General features: G+C 41.1%; 1 protein-coding gene across 3 annotated transcripts in view; it reads right to left on the minus strand.

Moving 5' to 3' along the window:
• Jak2 (Janus kinase 2) overlaps positions 1-16,522 on the minus strand; it is a 56,311-nt gene extending 39,789 nt beyond the window's left edge. Inside the window, exons 1-5 of one of the 3 annotated variants that reach the window (XM_070035654.1) lie at positions 16,083-16,124; positions 15,642-15,745; positions 13,417-13,531; positions 6,369-6,619; positions 646-769 (exon numbers count right to left, since the gene is read on the minus strand). In XM_070035654.1, coding sequence (XP_069891755.1) covers positions 646-769; positions 6,369-6,588 — 344 coding nt within the window. In that variant the 5' untranslated portion in view covers positions 6,589-6,619; positions 13,417-13,531; positions 15,642-15,745; positions 16,083-16,124. Of the gene's footprint in view, positions 1-645; positions 770-6,368; positions 6,620-13,416; positions 13,532-15,641; positions 15,746-16,082; positions 16,125-16,473 lie in introns of those variants that run through there. The other 2 variants (XM_070035653.1, XM_070035652.1) reach the window with 2 other exon arrangements.
• Between the last annotated feature and the right edge of the window lie 2,283 nt (positions 16,523-18,805).

The following is an 18,805-nucleotide window of genomic DNA, read 5'->3' on the forward strand; positions in this document are numbered from 1 at the left end:
ATGATGGCACATACCTGTAACTTCAGCACCCTGGAGACTGAAGGAAGAGAATGAGAATTGTGAGCCCAGCCTGGGCTACATAGTCTCAAAATTCCCAACACTAGCCCCAAAAGCAAAGAAATGCAAGAAACATAAGTAAGTGTAAAGTCAACATACTGCTTACTTTGGCACAATATAGAATGTAGAATGCAGAAGCATAGGAAACAGAAATGTAGGAATTAAAATACCAATTAAAAAGTAAACATTGTTGGGCTGAGAAGGTGGCTCAGTGGTAGAGCGCTTGCCTTGCATGCCTGAGGCCCTGGGTTCCATTCCTCAGCACCACATAAGCAAAAAGAAAAAAAAGGCCGGAAGTGGCTCTGTGGCTCAAGTGGTAGAGCACTAGCCTTGAGCTGAAGAGCTGAAGGACAGCGCCCAGGCCAAGAGTTCAGGCCCCACGACCGGACCAAAAAAAAAAAAAAAGTAAACATTTTTGAATCCAGTAATGTCAATAGAAGAATCTGAAAATACTAATTTCATGTGAAGATGAATCACTGCTGCTTCTTTTGAAAAAAATGAAGGTTAAAAACTTAACTGATTCATTGAAGATAATTTTTCCCACTTTGCCATTTGGTCAAAAATAGGTCAATTTATGTGAGAAAGTACCTTATTCTGTACAGTACATTTAGTTTGGTTGACTCATCTATATGGAAGACATGGTTGGGTGGATACCAGATCCTTTCTGTTTCATTCATTAAAGCAAACATATTATGGTACAAAGGGGTGATACCTAGAAAGGGGACAGAAAACAAATGATTACCTGTAGTTACCAAACCATTTATATAACATATATAAAACACATGGGTCATTAGTAAAAACTCTTAAATTCAGCATAAAAGATGCAGAAGAAGTTGAAACCATTTGGTACAGCATGCTGCATACCACTATGAAACTCAATGAACACAAAGAATTCAAGCAAAGGCTGAAGGCTTAAATGGATTTTTCACAAATTGTTTTATTATAAGAAAAGCAAGATGCAAGTTTGTGACTTCATTTTATAAAGAAATGCCTTCAAAACAATCTGTAAACTGGGGAGAAAGAGGCCATACATGATTATGTCCATATATGATTTAGTACCTGGAAAAATTATTAATATCCACAAAAATTACAGTGAGAAACCTCTATTTTTAAAAAGATTGCATTAGCTAGTTGCTGGAGGCTCATGTCTGATAATACTATATACACAGGAAACTGAATTCTGAGGATAACAGTTAAAAGCCAGCCCCCCAAAAATTATATTAAGTGAAGTAAGCCAGGCCCAAAGAAACATAGGTCCCATGGTTTCCCTTATTTGTAATAACTACTATATGTCTGAGTCAAGCAGAAAAGGTCAGATAAGTTGATGTTAGGGAAATGAACCCTAAGATATGAATTCAAATGTTTTTTTCTTTCATGCGATTGTTTCTAACATATTTATAAGATTATTTCTTTGTTGCTTTGTATGTCCCTCCCCCACGGTATAATCCCTGCTTTCAAGGTATTTGATGGTATAATTTGTGAAGGGGAAGGGAAAAAACAAATCATTTAAATAGGGATACAGGTGGACCCATTGCAACAATGAGATATATAAGTCATCATGTCGAAAAACAAACTTTACAACTTTGGAGGGGGGAGAGGGAGAAGGAGGATTTGGTGGGGAGGCAGGGGGGGGGGAGGATGGGAAGGGATGGGAAGAGGAAACAAAGGAGAGGCTACAATGCTTGATAAGAAATGTATTCATTGCCCATGTAACTGTAACCCCTCTGTACAGTATTTTCACAATTAAAAAAAAAAAAAAAAAGCCAGCCCAGGCAGAAAAGTCTATGAGATTCTTATCTTCAATTAACCACCAAAAACCAGAAGTGGAGCTGTGGCTCAAGTGGTAGAGTGCCAGACTTGAGCAAAAAAACTTAGGAACAGTACCCAGGCCCCGAGTTCAAGCCCCAGAATCAAAACAAGAAAAACAATAAGGAAAGAAAGACAAAAGGTAAAAAGTGCATTCTTTAAAAAGTAAGATCAATACCAAGATGAGGTAGAAAGGCCACAATGCAGATCATTCTCAAACTATAGGAAATAATGATTTACATAAACTTTAAAACAGCCACCAAGGAAGCCAGGCACTGGTAGCTCCTGCTCAGAATCCTAGGTATTTGGGAGACTGAGATTGAGAGGATCACAGTTCCAGGACAGACAGGACAGAAAAGTCCCAAGATTCTATCTCCATGGAAAGGAAGCTAGACAGGATGGTGCACACCTGTGATTCCAGCAACTTGGGAAGTCTGAGGTAAGTGGATCAGAAACTCAAGCATTCACTCAGGAGAGTTGTGACCCAAATGGTAGAATACCAGCCTACCAAGTGTTGAGTAGTGCTGGAAAAAAATAAATACTAGCCGGGCGCTGGTGGCTCACGCCTGTAATCCTAGCTACTCAGGAGGCTGAGATCTGAGGATCTCGGTTCAAAGCCAGCCCGGGCAGGAGAGACCTTGAGACTCCTATCTCAAATAAACCACCAGAAAACCGGAAGTGGCGCTGTAGCTCAAGTGGTATAGCGCTCGCCTTGAGCTGAAGAGCTGAGGGACAGCGCCCAGGCCCAGAGTTCAAGCCCCACGGCCGACAAAAATAAATAAATAAATAAATAAATAAATAAATACTAAAAGAATAATCACACAGGAAAAAGTTACTTTATCTCAAAATTATTTTAACTAGGCTAATTCTGTATTGAAAAAATGTTTTAAAGCTAGGCAAATGGGTTTATGTCTGTAATCCTAGCTATTCTGGAGGTGGAGATTGAGAGGACTGCAGTTCAAGGTTAGGCCAGGGTAAAAAGTTAAGGATACTCCACTTCAACCAATAAACAGATAAACAGGGTGTGTTCACATGGACTTCTAGCTACAAAGGATCTACAAACAGGAGTGTCTCAATTGCAGGCAAAAATGTAGGCCCTTATCTGAAAAATAACTAAAAGGTTATGTTCAGTTTTAAACTTGAAAATTAGAATAATATCTAATCGATTGAATAAATGTTAATATCATGTCTGACCCTTGTACATGCTAGTAGTTATTCCTTTCTCTCCTCTACATACATGTTTCCCATACCTAGTGTAAAAGTCAGTGTGAGAAATGAAACTGTCCAGGGAGAGTCCTGACAAGAGACTAATTAGAAAAAAACTGAAAAGAGAGACTTAATTTAAATAGCAATTTAATTTAAATGTAATTACCCAAACCGTAATCACTATTCTTTAACATATTTTCTTCTTTTTTGTTTTTGTTTTTATTGTTCTTATAAAGGTGATATAGAGAGGGGTTACAGCTAAATAAGCCAAGTAATGAATACATTTCACCCTTCCCTGTCTCTCCCAGTGTTTCCCTCCCATCCCCACTCACAAGTTATACAGTTCATTTCAACACAGTGTCTTGTGAGTACCACTGCTGCGTTTGTTCATCCTTTGTTGATTTCTATTCTTATCATAGTGCAATTTTCGAACAAGAAAATGTCACGATTTTTTTCAACCAGAACACATACGTAAAGCATGACAAGTAAATTCATATTCATTAGTCATCAGGATTTTTTAAATGATGAATAATGCTCCCCTAACATAGGACTTGGTATCTTAATTATAAGTATCAAAAGAAGAAAATGAATGTCCATCCATATAAACTGTCACAAAAGAGTCAGAAAAAGGAAATATACCAAATAGGCTATACCAAATAGGTTATCCCTGTAAACAAATAACAAAAGGCAGTATTTTGTAAGTTATATTTAGTCACTAATTCCTTATTTCAAAATTGCAATTATGCATCATACTTATTCCAATTTTTTCTTAGTAGTTCATGTTAATAGAGCTGTCCTAGAAAGGAACAAAAAGTAGTGAAACTATATTTGAGACATAGTTTATAATGAAAAAATAGGACCTCAAAGAAATCTCATTCTCTACATACCAAGTCCAAATTCTTTTTATTCTTATCTGGGAAAACCACTGCAGTATGTTCCTCTTTCCCAAGCCATTACCAGAAATGTGCTTCAGTTCCATATTCTACAGCAACTGTAGTCATCATCCCACCACTAACAGTAACAGAGGCCTGGTTTTATTATAGGTACAAGGCAGGTATTGAAAAATGCAAAAAGAATGAATAACTTGAAGGATCTCACAGTACAGTAGATAAGATAAAGACATTGGTAAGTAATAATTCAAGAAGCTAAGTGCAATGTTAGTAAGAACCACAGGAAAATAAAGAAGTAAAAAAATTATTAAAAGGGACAAGTAGAGTAAAAACTTCAACAACAAAACCTTTAAAAAGTAGTATATAAGCCGGGCGCTGGTGGCTCACGCCTGTAATCCTAGCTACTCAGGAGGCTGAGATCTGAGGATCGCGGTTCAAAGCCAGCCCGGGCAAGAAAGACCATGAGACTCCTATCTCCAATAAACCACCAGAAAACCGGAAGTGGCGCTGTAGCTCAAGTGGTAGAGCGCTCGCCTTGAGCTGAAGAGCTGAGGGACAGCGCCCAGGCCCAGAGTTCAAGTCCCACGACCGACAAAAAAAAAAAAAAAGTAGTATATAAACTGAAGTCAGATGTGGTGGTTCACCTCGCTAATCCCAGCACTCAAGAGGCTGAGGCAGGAGAACCACAAGTTCAAGAGCAGACCAGGATACATAGCAATATCCATGACACATAGTGGGACATTGTTCTAAAAAAAACAAGACTTGGTTAGCTGTGGTATTATACCCCTGTAATACCAGCTTTCAAGAAACAAAGATCGGGGCTGGGAAGGTGGCTCAGCGGTAGAGCGCTTGCCTTGCATGCATGAGGCCCTGGGTTCAATTCCTCAGCACCACATAAGCAAAAAGAATAAAGCTGGAAGTGGCGCTGTGGCTCAAGTGGTAGAGCGCTAGCCTTGAGCTGAAGAGCTGAGGGACAGCGCCCAGGCCCAGAGTTCAGGCCCCACGACCAGACCCCAAAAAAACAAAAAAAGAAGCAAAGATCAAGACAATTGAAGTTCAAGACCAGCCCAAGCAAAATATTACCAAGATACCATCTCAAGAAATAAAAGCTGGGTATTGTGGATCCTAGCTTTGCAGAGGCAGAGGCATGAAGATCAGTTCCAAGTCTAGTCCCCAGCACAAAGCTATACCCTATGTAAAAAATAACTAACATAACCAAGGGTTTAGGGCATGACAAGAACAGTACAGCACCTTCCAAGGAAGGGCAAGGCCCTGAGTTTAAACCTTAGTACCATAAAATATTTCAAGAAGACATAACAATTAAAAACATACACAATATATACCATATAACATAACCAAACATATACCATAAAATAAAAAGTAGACACAATGATCATTATGGCAAGAAGATATAACAATTATAAACATATGCAATTTACCTAAAAGTTTATGAACCAAAAACGTGAAATAAAGGGAGAAATAGACAATTCAAATATAGTCAATTGAAGAACTCAATTTACCATTCTCAACAATAAGAACCTACAAAGGGGGCTGGGAAGGTGGCTCAGTGGTAGAGCATTTGCCTTGTATGCATGAGGCCCTGGGTTCGATTCCTCAGCACCACATAAGCAAAAAGAAAAAAGCCGGAAGTGGCGCTGTGGTTCAAGTGGTAGAGCACTAGCCTTGAGCTGAAGAGCTGAGGGACAGCACCCAGGCCCAGAGTTCAGGCCCCACGATCGGACCCCCCCAAAGAGGACTTGAATAACAGATATTATACAGGAAACCTGTGCCTAGGTTCATTGGACTTAAAATCACTTATAAATAACAATGTAAGTGGCACTGTGGCTCGAAGTGGAAGTAGCCTTGAAAAACAGAGCTCAGGGATAGTGCCCACACTGCAAGTCCAAGCTCCATGACCGACAAATAAATAAATAAATAAGCAACAATGTATTTAATAAGTCCAAAAGAAACAAGGAAATTGTATATGAAAAGATCAATCAATTTTCTGAAGCTAAAAAACTTGTCAGTCATAGCTATAGAATGATCAAGAATCTAAACCAAATATATATTCTCACACACTGATATCAACATCATTGATATTGATACTCTATTTTCATACTGCACTCAAAATGTAGTTTTAATATTAATTTATGAGATATCCCACATCTAGATACTTTAGTTTCCTCATATGGTCTTATAATGGGTGCTCAAAAAATATTTACAGTCTTCAACTTGTTTTGACATATCCTCTGAGGAAGAGACACTTTAAATTCTACTCTTCATGCCTTTCTCAAATTTTATGAATGTGAAAAGACACCTGCCATCCATAACACATTGTACATGTACACAGAGTAACATAATTAAAGCAATGATATATTAACAAGAAAAATGATGATTTTTGACACTTACCACAAGCTTTAGAAGCAGCAACACAAATTTCTTCTGCAACATATTCTCCAGATGGAAACTTCAGATAATCTCCCTCAGCTTTTCCAAGAGAATGATAAAGATACACCTGAAGGACTGGCTCTATTTGCTTCACAGAATCGGTGTTTCCAGGAATATCACCATTCTGATGTATAGGAGATGTGGAGGTTGCTTCTATTTCTGTCATTGTAAGGCAAGCCATTCTTATCCAGAGTCTTTTTCAGAACATTGGCCTATTAGAGAAAACAGAAAGGTTACAAATCAAAGTGATATTGATATCCCTTTTATGCAAAGAAGTTTTCTCAATAGCATTGACTATCAACACTATCAACTGAATAAATATTGTGTACTACACAACAAAAATACTGTGCAAGATAGATTATAAATGCCCAGTGGACAATCATAAAACCCCAGTTATCAACCTGAGAAATTGTTCATATCAATATACAACACTAACAGACACACACTAACAAGCAGTGATAAAAGCATTATCAGTTCCGCTGAAGCATAGGATTGTAATTTGGAAGAGTTCATGACTAGAGATGATAATTTGATGACAACTCTCCCCCAGCAGATATATTTTTGTACAGAATAGAGAAGACAGTAACAATGATAGACAAACTCATAACGGCATTTACTATGTGCCAAGTACTGCTCTAAATACTACAAATACAAAAAAAAAAGAAGAAAAATACCCATGAGTAAATGAATTACAATCTGACACTCGGTTCTACTTGCAATTTATGGGCATTACTCTTACCAGAGAAAATAGTGTGTCAATCCTCAGTTATGAAATAGTACCTTTTGAAACTTTCAGTGAGTAAAATAAAATAAACAAAAAAGCCAACTGGAAATTGTTGGAATAGACAAAACTGCAAGATTTCTGAAGTTCATTTGCAGCTGAGTATGCAAATTTTTAAAGGATTTTAATTTATTCAAAGATAATTGTAAAAATATTTGTTAGGTTCTGGTGGCTCATGCCTGTAATCCTAGCTATTCAGGAAGCTGAGCTCTGTGGACTGTGTTCAAAGCCAGCACTGGCAAGAAAGTCCATGAGACTCTTATCTCCAATTAGCTACCCTTCCCCTCCCCCCAAAAAAGAAGGAAGTAAAGCTCTGGCTCAAGTGGTAGAGCACTAGCCTTTAAAGCTCAGGGACAATGTGTAGGCCCTGAGTTCAAGCCCCAAGAGAGGCATATATTTATATTTCTTATAATCTATTATACTTTATTAATTATAGATCAGTTGAATACAGCATAATTATAGGTCAATTAAATATGGCAAAAACAGTTCTAACATGGAAGCAACAGCAATATTAAAAAGATCTCAAATGGCCTAATATTATACCTCAAGGAACTAGAAAAAGAACAAACTAAGCCCAAAGGTAGCAAAAAAAATGAGTTTTGAAGACTTTCCTGGCATCAGCCAGAGTCCATACTGTAAGAATTGCTGCCGGGCGCTGGTGGCTCACGCCTGTAATCCTAGCTACTCAGGAGGGCTGAGATCTGAGGATCGCGGTTCAAAGCCAGCCCGGGCAGGAGAGAGAGACCGTGAGACTTCTATCTCCAATAAACCACCAGAAAACCAGAAGTGGCGCTGTAGCTCAAGTGGTAGAGCGCTCGCCTTGAGCTGAGGAGCTGAGGGACAGCGCCCAGGCCCAGAGTTCAAGCCCCACGACCGACAAAAAAAAAAAAAAAAAAAAAAAAAGAATTGCTGCTATTCTACTCCTAAGTAGAAATTCTATAAAAATTTATGTGTGTGGATACAAAAGACACACTGGTGATTGTACCAGTTTCCAAAGGGGGAAGGAGTAAAAAGACCTATAAACTGCTCAAAGTATCAGACTTCAATACCTTCACATTATAGAACATGTTCCTTTCAGTTAAAATAAACTATGATTTTATGTTAACATAGATAAATCTTAGGAATTACATCATAAAAATAGGAAGTTGTAGACTATTAACATGCTATGTGCATTCTTCTTTCCGTGAATTTCATGCTTTTCTTCCCATAATGTGGTTTCCAATACCAAAATTGTTTTTCTTTTAATTCTAGCTCGTTTTAATTTTTAATTTTGAATTTTTTTAAACTGTATTTTTAATAATCATGATTATTCACTTGTCACTTTTACAACACTTTAGTTATTTGGTACTTAGGTTATGCACTAACTGAATGGAAATCATTTAAGAATTGAAAGGAACACATCAGATTTAATTTATCACATTTAATTTCTTTCTTCCTTCTTTCTCCCTCCCTTCTTTCTTTTTTCTCCCTCTTCCTCTCCCTCTTTCTCTTCCTCTCTCCATCTTTCTCTTTCTCTCCCTCCCTCCCTCCTTCTCTTTTTCTTTCCTTCCTTTCTTTTTCTCTCTTTCTCTTTCTCCCTTCTTTCCTTTCTTTCTTTCTTTGCCAGTCCTTGGGCTTGAATTCAGGGGCTGGGCACTGTCTCTGAGCTTTTTTGTTCAAGCTAGCACTTTGGCTCTACTGCCACTTGAGGCAGAGCTCTACTTCTGGCTTATTAGTGGTTAACTGGAGATAAGAGTCTCACAGACTTTCCTGCCTGGGCTAGCTTTGAACTGCAATCCTCAGATCTCAGCCTACTGAGTAGCAGATTACAAGTGTGAGCCACTAGCACCCAGATCAATTTCTTTATAGAAGTAAAATAACCATTTTTGTAAATCTCCAAACAAGAAAACCTGAATTGTACGCTAAGGAATTCAAATGTGATTAAACAAACCAAAATGAAAGACCAAGGTGTTAAACCTAATACACAAAATGAACTGGGCAGGGGAATAATTACAGAGAAACATTTATATAGGTGAAAATTACCACTAATGTACTAGTTCTTGGGATGGATGGTAGTTTCATGGGCATTAACTTATTATTTTTTATAACAAATTATATCTAATCTACTTTCCCTATTACAACAATATGCACAAATATTCTCAATAAACCTGGAAAATGAACATATACCTGGCTAGTATAAGCCCTATAGAAATCATCATGATCTCAAAAGTTCTCTCATGCTTCTTCACCAATCCTTAATCCTACCACCCAAGCAGCCACTGTCCTGGTTTTATTTCCACCAGAGGATAAATTATTCTTTTGCTCACTGACTTTCTTGTATCACTAGTGAAAGTTTACTGAAGTTACTTAAGTTATACTTATTACTGTATTATTAGTGCCTGTAAAGGTGCCTAACACAGGAAGTTGTTGAATAAATGGTTAAATAAACATTATTATAAATTTTAATCAACTTATACACACACTGAAAAAACAGAAGCTCAAACATAAAATTCTAATGTTAATATCATCATATACTCATATACCTTAGTCTTATTATTTACTCATCTATATTATAATTCTGAGACACAGCTTTTCAGATCAATAAATACTTGTGAGGAAATAATGTAATAGATTAGTAAAAGCTAAATTGGGAACCAAGAAAGTTAAAATTAACTTTCCTTTTTTGCCAATATTTGGGTTGGAACTCAGAGTCTAAAGCCTGAACCATGCTTCTAGACTGGCTTTTTGTTGGTTATTTGGAGATGAAGTCCCATGGACTTTTCCTCAGGCTTCAAACCATAGACCTCTAGATCTTAGCCCCTGAGTAGCTCAGTTTAACCCACTTATTACAAACTAATTATATGGCAAACTAATCTCACCAGCTCCCAGCTTAAAAATTACTTTTAACCCTTTTTTGTCATACTGAAATTTGAACTCAGGGCCTTAAGCTTGCACAATACCAGTAAGTCATGCCTCCATCTCTGTTCTTCACTAGTTACTTTGAAGATAGAGTCTTACTTCTTGCCTTGGAAGGAGAACTTCAATCCACCTACGTTTAGACTTCTCTTCACTAAAATGTTAGGTATGTACAATCGAGTCCAGTTTCCCTGAAAGGAGACAGTCTGCTGGACCCAGGCTGGCTAAGTACTATGGTCCTTCCAATCTCTGCCTCCGTGTAGCTTAGGATAACATGTGCATACCACAGCTCCTAGATATAGGTTGAGAAGGGGTCTTGACAACTTTTCTCCCAGGCTTGCCTGAAACCAAGATCCTCCAGTCCTCAGACTCAAGTAGCTAAGATTACAGGCATGAGCCAGCAGCACTCAGCTTAACCCAGTATTATTACAAGCTAATTATATGGCAAACTAATCTCACTTCTACAAAGAAATTGATAGGTTAAATCTGAGGTATTCCTCTCAATTCCTAAATAATCTCCATTTGATTAATGGTTAATTTTTCTATCAAATAATTTAAGTGCTCCAAAAGTGACAAAGAGAGAATTATCATGACTGTTAAAGACAGGTTTTAGAAATGTCATACAATAATAAAACTCAAGCTAGAAGAGAAAAACAATTTGGACAATGACAACACAACTTTATTTGCAAAAAGGCAAAAAAACACACAGAAAGACAAATGGACACAACACGTTCCTAGAACATATAAAGTAGAATTAAAAGCAAACTGAAATTAGGAGATATTAATAATCAAGCCTTGAATTGGCAAATATCAAGCCATCTGAAATACCCTGTTAGTGGAGAAATATAAATGTAGAAGTATAGAAAAATATAAACTGGCACTTATACAACGTTAATTTGAAAGTATATGTTTAAATTAGTAACACACACCATTTTTGTTAACTCAGAAATTATTTTTCTATTTAACACATAATTATATACGCATATATACATATATATTAAATTACATTAAAAGTGCTACCAACTTAAGAAATTTTAAGAGAAAATAAAGAAAAACATATACAAATAGCTCTTCTAAAGAGTTTTTCTGTGGGGCTGGGAAGGTGGCTCAGTGGTAAAGCGCTTGCCTTGCATGCCTGAGGCCCTGGGTTTGATTCCTCAGCACCACGTAAGCAAACAGAAAAAAAGCCGGAAGTGGTGCTGTGGCTCAAGTGGTAGAGTGCTAGCCTTGAGCTGAAGAGCTGAGGGACAGCGCCCAGGCCCAGAGTTCAAGCCCCATGGCCGGACCCCCCCCCCAAAAAAAAAGAGTTTTTCTGTGGAGAGAGAACTGAAAAATGGGGCAGTAACTTGAAGAGACTTTAGAGTCAAGTAATGATATAAATTGGGAATTTGTACCAGCTTAGCAAAAAGGGTTTGGAGATATGATCAAGTGATAGAGCTCTTGCCTTAGCAACTGTGAGGTCCTAGATTCAAACCCTAGTACCACATATATCTGTTTCTAACTAGAAAATATTTATTTCCCACCCCTAGTTTAAATCAGTGCTTCTCATGGTCTGATCTCCAGATCAACACCAGCAGAATCACTTGAGAAATTGTAAATGCTCATTTCAGAAGTACTGAAACAGAAACTATCAAAGTGAAGTCCAGTAATTTATGTATTAAAAAGCCTTGTAGGTAATTCTAGTAAGAAACAATGGATTAGAGAATACTTCTGGTGTAGCCAGGTACAGATCCAAGAATCTACCTGAAGTTTGTCTTCACAAGGGGCCCGAGGAGATGTAATGGAAGCCTAACACAGCTGAAGGAGATTCTGTGAGTGCTTAATACAAAGTGAGTCTACACACCAGCAGCTTACACCTACAATCCTAGCTAGAGGGAGGCTGAGATCTGAGAGTAATGCTTCGATGCCAGCCCAAACAGACAAATCCATGAAACACTTATCTCCAACTAATAAAAAAAAAACTGCTAATGTGGCTCAAGTGCCAGTCATAAGCTAAAACATCAAAGTCATCTTAAATGGCCTTCTCCCCCCCATGTCATCCTTCCTTCTTATCTAGTCCAGAATGAAGTCTTGTGACATCTTTCCAGTCTGACTTATTTCCTCAAAGTAATTTCTCATTATTTTAGTGCCATTTTATTTTCCTTCATCATTTCACTTGTTACTTCAAACTATATCAAGCACAGGTATCACTTTAATTTCTCTAAAATATTTGTTTTAGAAAGCTGTTTCCCAGCTCAAAACTTTTTCTGTTGCTTAAAGTGAAAAGCAGTAAGCCATTAAAGATATGAGGCTATGAAAATACCCCAATAAAGAACATTACAGTGGTTGCTCTATTCTATTCAGTATAAATGGAAGGGAGTGATGCTAGATTCTGAGCAACTGATCTGATTTTCAAAATTCTAGGCTCAAGAGACAAGTCTTGGGATTCAAGTGATAAAAAGATCTAGAAAGCAGAGATGTAAGAGACAAACAGAGAAATGCTGGATGGGTTAACAGGTAAATGAAAAAGGTAATTTAAAAATGATGCCGAGGGCTGGGAAGGTGGCTCAGTGGTAGAGTGCTTGCCTTGCATACTCGAGGCCCTGGGTTCGATTACTCAGCACCACATAAGCAAAAAGAAAAAAGCCAGAAGTGGTGCTGTGGCTCAAGTGGTAGAGTGCTAGTCTTGAGCTGAAGAGCTGAGGGACAGCGCCCAGGCCCAGAGTTCAGGCCCCACGACCGGACCCAAAAAAAAAAAAAAAAATGATGCCGAATTTAAAACCTACATGACCAGGACAGAAGAATATTAAGGAGCTGTGTTAGGCAGCATTTAGTTACTGTGATTAAACATTCAACACTGTCAACTTAATATTTTGGCTCCTAGTATCAGAGGTTTTGGTGGATGGTTGTTTGGCTTTCTTACATTAGGCCTGTGGTGGTACAGTACGTTATGGGAGGAATGCCTAGAAGATTTGGTCTGTCTCAGGAAATCAAGAAGCAAAAAGAGAAGAGGAGCCAGCAATCCAATGTTTCCTAGGCCATGCCCTTGCTGATCCTAACTTCCCTCTACTAAACTCTGACTCCCAGTAGTGCCAAGGTTAGTGACCAAACATGAGCCTTTGAGAGAAATTCAAGGTGTATAAAATGATCGTTTTTAATTGGGGAATCTTGGACTTAAGGACCACAAACCATAAAAAGTGTCAAAAGACCCCTTCTGGCAAAGATCACTTAATATGTGATATAAGCAACAGGATGTGCAAGTAAGCAATACCATTAGATTTATGATGTGAAATCACTGAACAAAAGTTATAAAGGTACAAATAGGACACAAAATACATTAAGCCATTACTGTACCAGTAATTTTATCAAGAAAGCTAAAGCAGAGTTTCCACATCATCTCCATTAAGGGAGCTCTTTGAGTCTCAATCTTGGTTTTTTTGTTTTTGTTTTTTCTTTTTTTTCCGGCAACCTAGGCCAAGAGAAATACTTACATAAGTGAGATCAAGCAACTTAAGTATTAATAGCCTTACAATTTAGTGTCTGTTTGGGCACTACACATCTCAAATCTTGAAATCAAGCAGGACACTACCACATTTGTTATGTCCTAGTCCATGTTGATTTTTCAGTAGTAAGGGATCGCTATTTAGCAGAGCAATCTCTAAAAACTCAGCTTTTACAAAGACATGACATTGTAGAAAGAAAGGTAGGTATCTAACATTAACACAGTAAACTACTTCAAACTTCAGGTTCAAGCCTGAGCTCATACTGGTGCCAAAGAAAGGAAAAAAGAAAAAGAAAAAAAAAAACTGTATAGAAGAGGAGCAAAAGAAAGTTCTTTGCAAAAATATCCACAAGAGGGCAGCACAAGAGCAGATGGGGGCAGCACAATGGGGCTCAAAGAGAAATCATTTTGATGCCTAGTAAGACCCCTTAGCTGCCTATCAAGACCCTTTAGCCAGATCAAGACCTAAAGTCCTTTTTCTCTGCAAAAGAGGAAGAAACAGGAGCCACTGGCAAATCAATTTATGCACAGTCATCCTACTTTTCTATAAATTTCCTTGAGATATCTAGCTATGACAGTAGCCAAGACTTCACTTCAGACTTGCAAAATTAGACACTTACATCCCTTTCTCCAATGTCATATCTTTGTAAAGCTATGTTTTCAGAGACTGCACTGATCAAAAGCAACTATTTACTGTGTAACAATTAGAGTGTATCAGGAAATGGCAGTGTAGTGGTATTCAATTTGATTCTAAGGAATTTGTTTTTAACTTACAGTTATGCACACATCCTATTCAATTCCCACAAATAATCTTATAAGAAAGAAAGTAGTAAGCAACACAACTGTTAAGTGTCAGGAAGACCCATCATTCAAACCCAAATCAGACTTCAAAGCCAATTTCCTTTCCCATTTTGCCTTAAAAGCATCCCATATTTCAGCAATAGCTAAGTAGAGAAAAGATAACATATTTTCGTCTCTTGACTGAGAAATTTGTCTCAATTACTAAAAAAAAGGCACTAAGAGTAATGAGTAAATTCCTTAACCAGACCCTAAAATATGCTTTAAACTTCAGGGCATTCAATTAGAGCAAAAATAAGCATATGTGCTTATCTGATTAGCAAGTACTGCAGCTTTCCAGTACAGGTACAGGTGTGTCCAGCATACAGTCTGCAGGTAATTCCAACAGGTAAGTTCACATACAAGCAAGTGATTCTCACACTTGAAGTGTTTAGGCAAGACACACAGAGAAATACAAGCCAAAAATTGATCATTAGTTTTCAGATCTGCTAGATGTATCAGAATATTTGCAGTAGCCCAACAATCACTTCTACAAACCTATTATGAAACCAAAAGCAATCATCCCTTATTCCCACTTCTGTTTTCCTTCTACACATTTCTCCTCCCTTGTATGACAGACATACTGAGCACTCCTATTCTTTCATTCAGAGAAAAGGAATTTCCCCTGACAGATTAATAACCACCGGAAAGCAGCAGACTGGGTACATTCAACCGACATAGCAAGCTTAGGCAGATAAAACCATCCAGGAAACATTCAATGTAATAGAAGAACGCCCCCTCTCCCCGCCCCCCCACCCCCGGGAGAGGGAGAGAAGCACTAGCTAACGCGTTCTTTCAATAAGTATTCCTTCTTACTTGAAAATATATGTTTAATAGATAAATCTCCGGCTACTAGGGGAAAGACTTAACGAACATTTTACTATTCTCTACAAAGCCACGTTGTTTAAAAAAAAAAAAAGCGATGCTACTTACAAAGATCCAAGAGCAACCATGATACCCTAAAATTATTCTCACAGACCCACACGGAAAGTTCAAGCCCTGCCGTTTTCAGAGTGATCAACAATGAGCTCTGCTTGTCTTCACGTGCATCCACCCTTCCTACGCATGCACCCCCAGGTCCCCCCGGCACCCTGACACCTTCGCCTTCATTGCGGCAAAAAAAAAAAAAGACAGCAGCCCCAAGCGCACCCCAGCCCCAAGCGCACCCCAGCCCCGATCGCACCCCACCCACGATCGCACCCCACCCACGATCGCACCCCACCCACGATCGCACACCCACCGTCGCAGGAGGGGAAGGAAGGGCTCCTCCCCCGCCTTTTTTTTTTTTTTCAATTTCTGCAGAAGAGTAACAGTTCACATCTTCCCGGTCCCTGCCTCGGGAACCTGAAAACAGAAGCCACAGTTACTACCGTAGAAATCCCGGGAGAGGGGGGTGGCGGGGGGCTAGAATATAGATGGTTTCCCGCCCCCCCCCCACTCCCCAGGGCTGTTCAACTAACTAGAAAATGTTTAAAGCAGGGTAAGTAAAGGGGGTGGGGATGGGGGTCACAAAGCGCACATGGATGCAAACAGCCCACAGCCACAGCGCGACCCCGAGCTCCAGATTCGGTCTGAAAGGGGAGGGTTGTGCCGGCTGGGAAGTTCACTGCCATTCTCGGGGAGGGGGGGGAAGGGGTTCGAGACTGCCCCCCAGCCCATCCACCCGAGCCACAACACCCACCAGGGGCGCAGCCCGCAGGGCCGCCGCCGCCGCCTCCTCCACGACGCCCCCCCCCCCCCCCGCGAGCTGAGGTCTGCGGAAACCCCGGGACCCGACAGCCGGCCCGAGCGCCGGCCGGGCAGGGCCGGGGGAGCCGTGGGGGATCCCGCGCGGGCTCGGCTCCCCGTCACATCCCACGGCGGCGAGGACCCGGCCTGTCGGGGCGCCCCGGCGGCGGCGGCGGCCGTCCGCCCGGACCGGAGCCTCCACAGCCCGGGGCTCCGACGGGGGTGAGGGCGACGCGGCGGCGCGAGGTCCCGGGAAAGCCGGGCGGCCGCCCAGCCTGTCAGCGCCGCGGCCGCTGCTGCCCCCTTTCTGCTCCCCTTCCTCCCTTCTTCCTGCAAGTCCACACCCCTCCCACTGTGGGAAGCCCGTCACCGCCGTCGTCTCCTCCCTCCGCCTGGTCTCCTCAGCGGACTGACGCCGCTAGAGAGCAGGGCGGGGAACCGGGAGGGCGGGAACCGGACGCCCCCTGCTCCGGGTTGCGCATGCGCGGCCCCGCCCCCTCCACGGAGGGGTGCGAAGGTGTTGGAGTGCGCAGGCGCGTGCCGTGTAGGCTCGCCGTCGTAGGCGGGGGGTGTGGGGGGGGGGGAATGCGCGAAGATTCCCGCGGCAGCTCCGTTCTCCTTCCCCGAGAGAGTCCCGCGAGGAGACTCCGGGGGGGGGGGGGTGGCCGGGGCTCGCTTCACTTTGGGGCGCCGCAGGGACTCCTCCCGATGGTGTGTGTGTGTGCGCGTGCGCGCCCTGGAAGGCGGGCTGAGGACTCAGCCGGGCCGGGCAGGCCCAGCCGCGGCCGAGACGATTTTCCCGGCTGCCCCGCACCTTCTGCCCATTCTGCTTCCGTGAGACGGGCCCGGGGTGGGGGAAGCAGCAGCCCGGGGGGGGGGCCGCGCTCGTGGGTCTGGCTGCCATCCGAGCATCACCATCCTGCACAGCCGCCTTCGTTTGCTCAGAGGCCTGGCGATGCCCCTGCCGGGGGCCAGGCTGGCCTGGCGTGCCTGCTCCTCCCCTCCAGGAGCATCTAAGCCACAGAGTGTGCCGCCATCATCATCATCCTAATAATAATAACAACCGCACAGGTGTGAGGGACTGAAGTGAGCGAACCCTGTGGCCATCTGGGAAGAGTTTTGGGCAGGGGAACTAGCCCAGACGAAAGACTGGAGGAGAGAACCTGATCCACAAGTTCAAGTACCAGGAAAAATGTCACCGCGGCTGTAGAGAGGGAGAGGAGCCAGTGGCTAAGTGGCCAGGCCGAAATGGCCCGAGAAACAGACTGTACAGGTCTGTGTTCGTTACTAGTGGTCATCGTTCACATGGCTGAAGAAATGCAGCGATAGCTCCCTACTTCACTGCACATAAGTGTGTTATGATTCAGATCATCCCGTAGCTCAGGGTTTCACCAGAACAAGACAAGATAGACAAGGAAAAATATGTAGTAGCAGTAAGTTTATAGAATTGGTAAGCCCTCTACCCACACTGAAAGATAAAAGTCGAGTACTTAAATTCTTTCAAGTTTCTCTTTTCACTAAGATAGGAGTTTAAGCCAATGCCACCCCTGAATGTGAAGCTTTTTTACCCTGCACCTGTACCTTTGGAGTTCTTTATGTGATTCTTGGTAGTGGCATAGAGCTAGTAATGTCCTCCCCAGGATGAGTTTACCCTTATTCTTTGATAATGATAAAGGAGAATTCTAAGGAATTTGACCACATCCTTTATGACATTCGTGAAATAAGAAACAAATGCTAACTAGATGGTAATACATTCACACTCAAAACTATAGAGCGAGGTTCAGAGATAATAAAAATTAATAACTAGTTCTAAACTGTAGTACTATGTATACAGTCATGTGGCAAGATTCTGTCCTTCCACAATGGTGAAGCCTAACACAGACAGTTGACTGCCACACCCCAAACCCATGCCAGCCATAAGACTTTAACTCAGTTAAGTGTGAGATCATGTCTTGGCTTCAAGCTTCTTAAAGTTTTTCTATTCCTGTCTTCCTTCCTCCCTCCCTTTCTCTCTTTCTTTCTCTTTCTTTTTCTTTCTTTTCTTTTCTTTCTATCATTCTTCTTTCTTTCTTTCTATTGTGAAAGTGTTTCACTGTGTAGTTCATTCTGGCCTGAGCTGGATGTTTTCTTGCTTCAGCTACCCGTGCTGGAATTATATCAATTTCAACTTGATATCAAACTATGTAAGAACAAATTCGATCAGACTCTTATTCTCTTGAATTAGGTTACTTACCCACTAAAGTTATCTGCTATTGTGAGATGAGGTCATCTTGATTATTGTGCATGAGTTGCAGAGAAAAATAGCTCACACTCTGAGTCGCCATAGTTGTTCAGTTTCCTATTCCTTATAAAGCTCAGAAAAGCCCTGTACTTGATACCTAAAAACACTCCTTTTGCCAGGCACCAGTGGCTCACACCTGTAATCCTAGCTACTCAGGAGGCTGAGATCTGAAGATCAAGGTTCAAAGCCAGCCCGGGCAGAAAAGAGACTCTGATCTCCAATAAACCACTAGAAAACTGGGAGTGGTGCTGTGGCTCAAGAGGTAGAGCACTTGCCTTGAGCTGAAGAGCGCAGGGACAGAGCCCAGGCCCAGAGTTCAAGCCCCACAACCGACAAAAAAAACACTCCCTTTTTTACATAAGCTAAATATATTAGCATCAGAGCACTTAAGACTG

The sequence above is a fragment of the Dipodomys merriami genome, unplaced genomic scaffold (assembly GCF_024711535.1).
Source record: "Dipodomys merriami isolate MVZ:Mamm:240054 unplaced genomic scaffold, mDipMer1.0.p SCAF_26, whole genome shotgun sequence".
NCBI lineage: Eukaryota > Metazoa > Chordata > Mammalia > Rodentia > Heteromyidae > Dipodomys > Dipodomys merriami.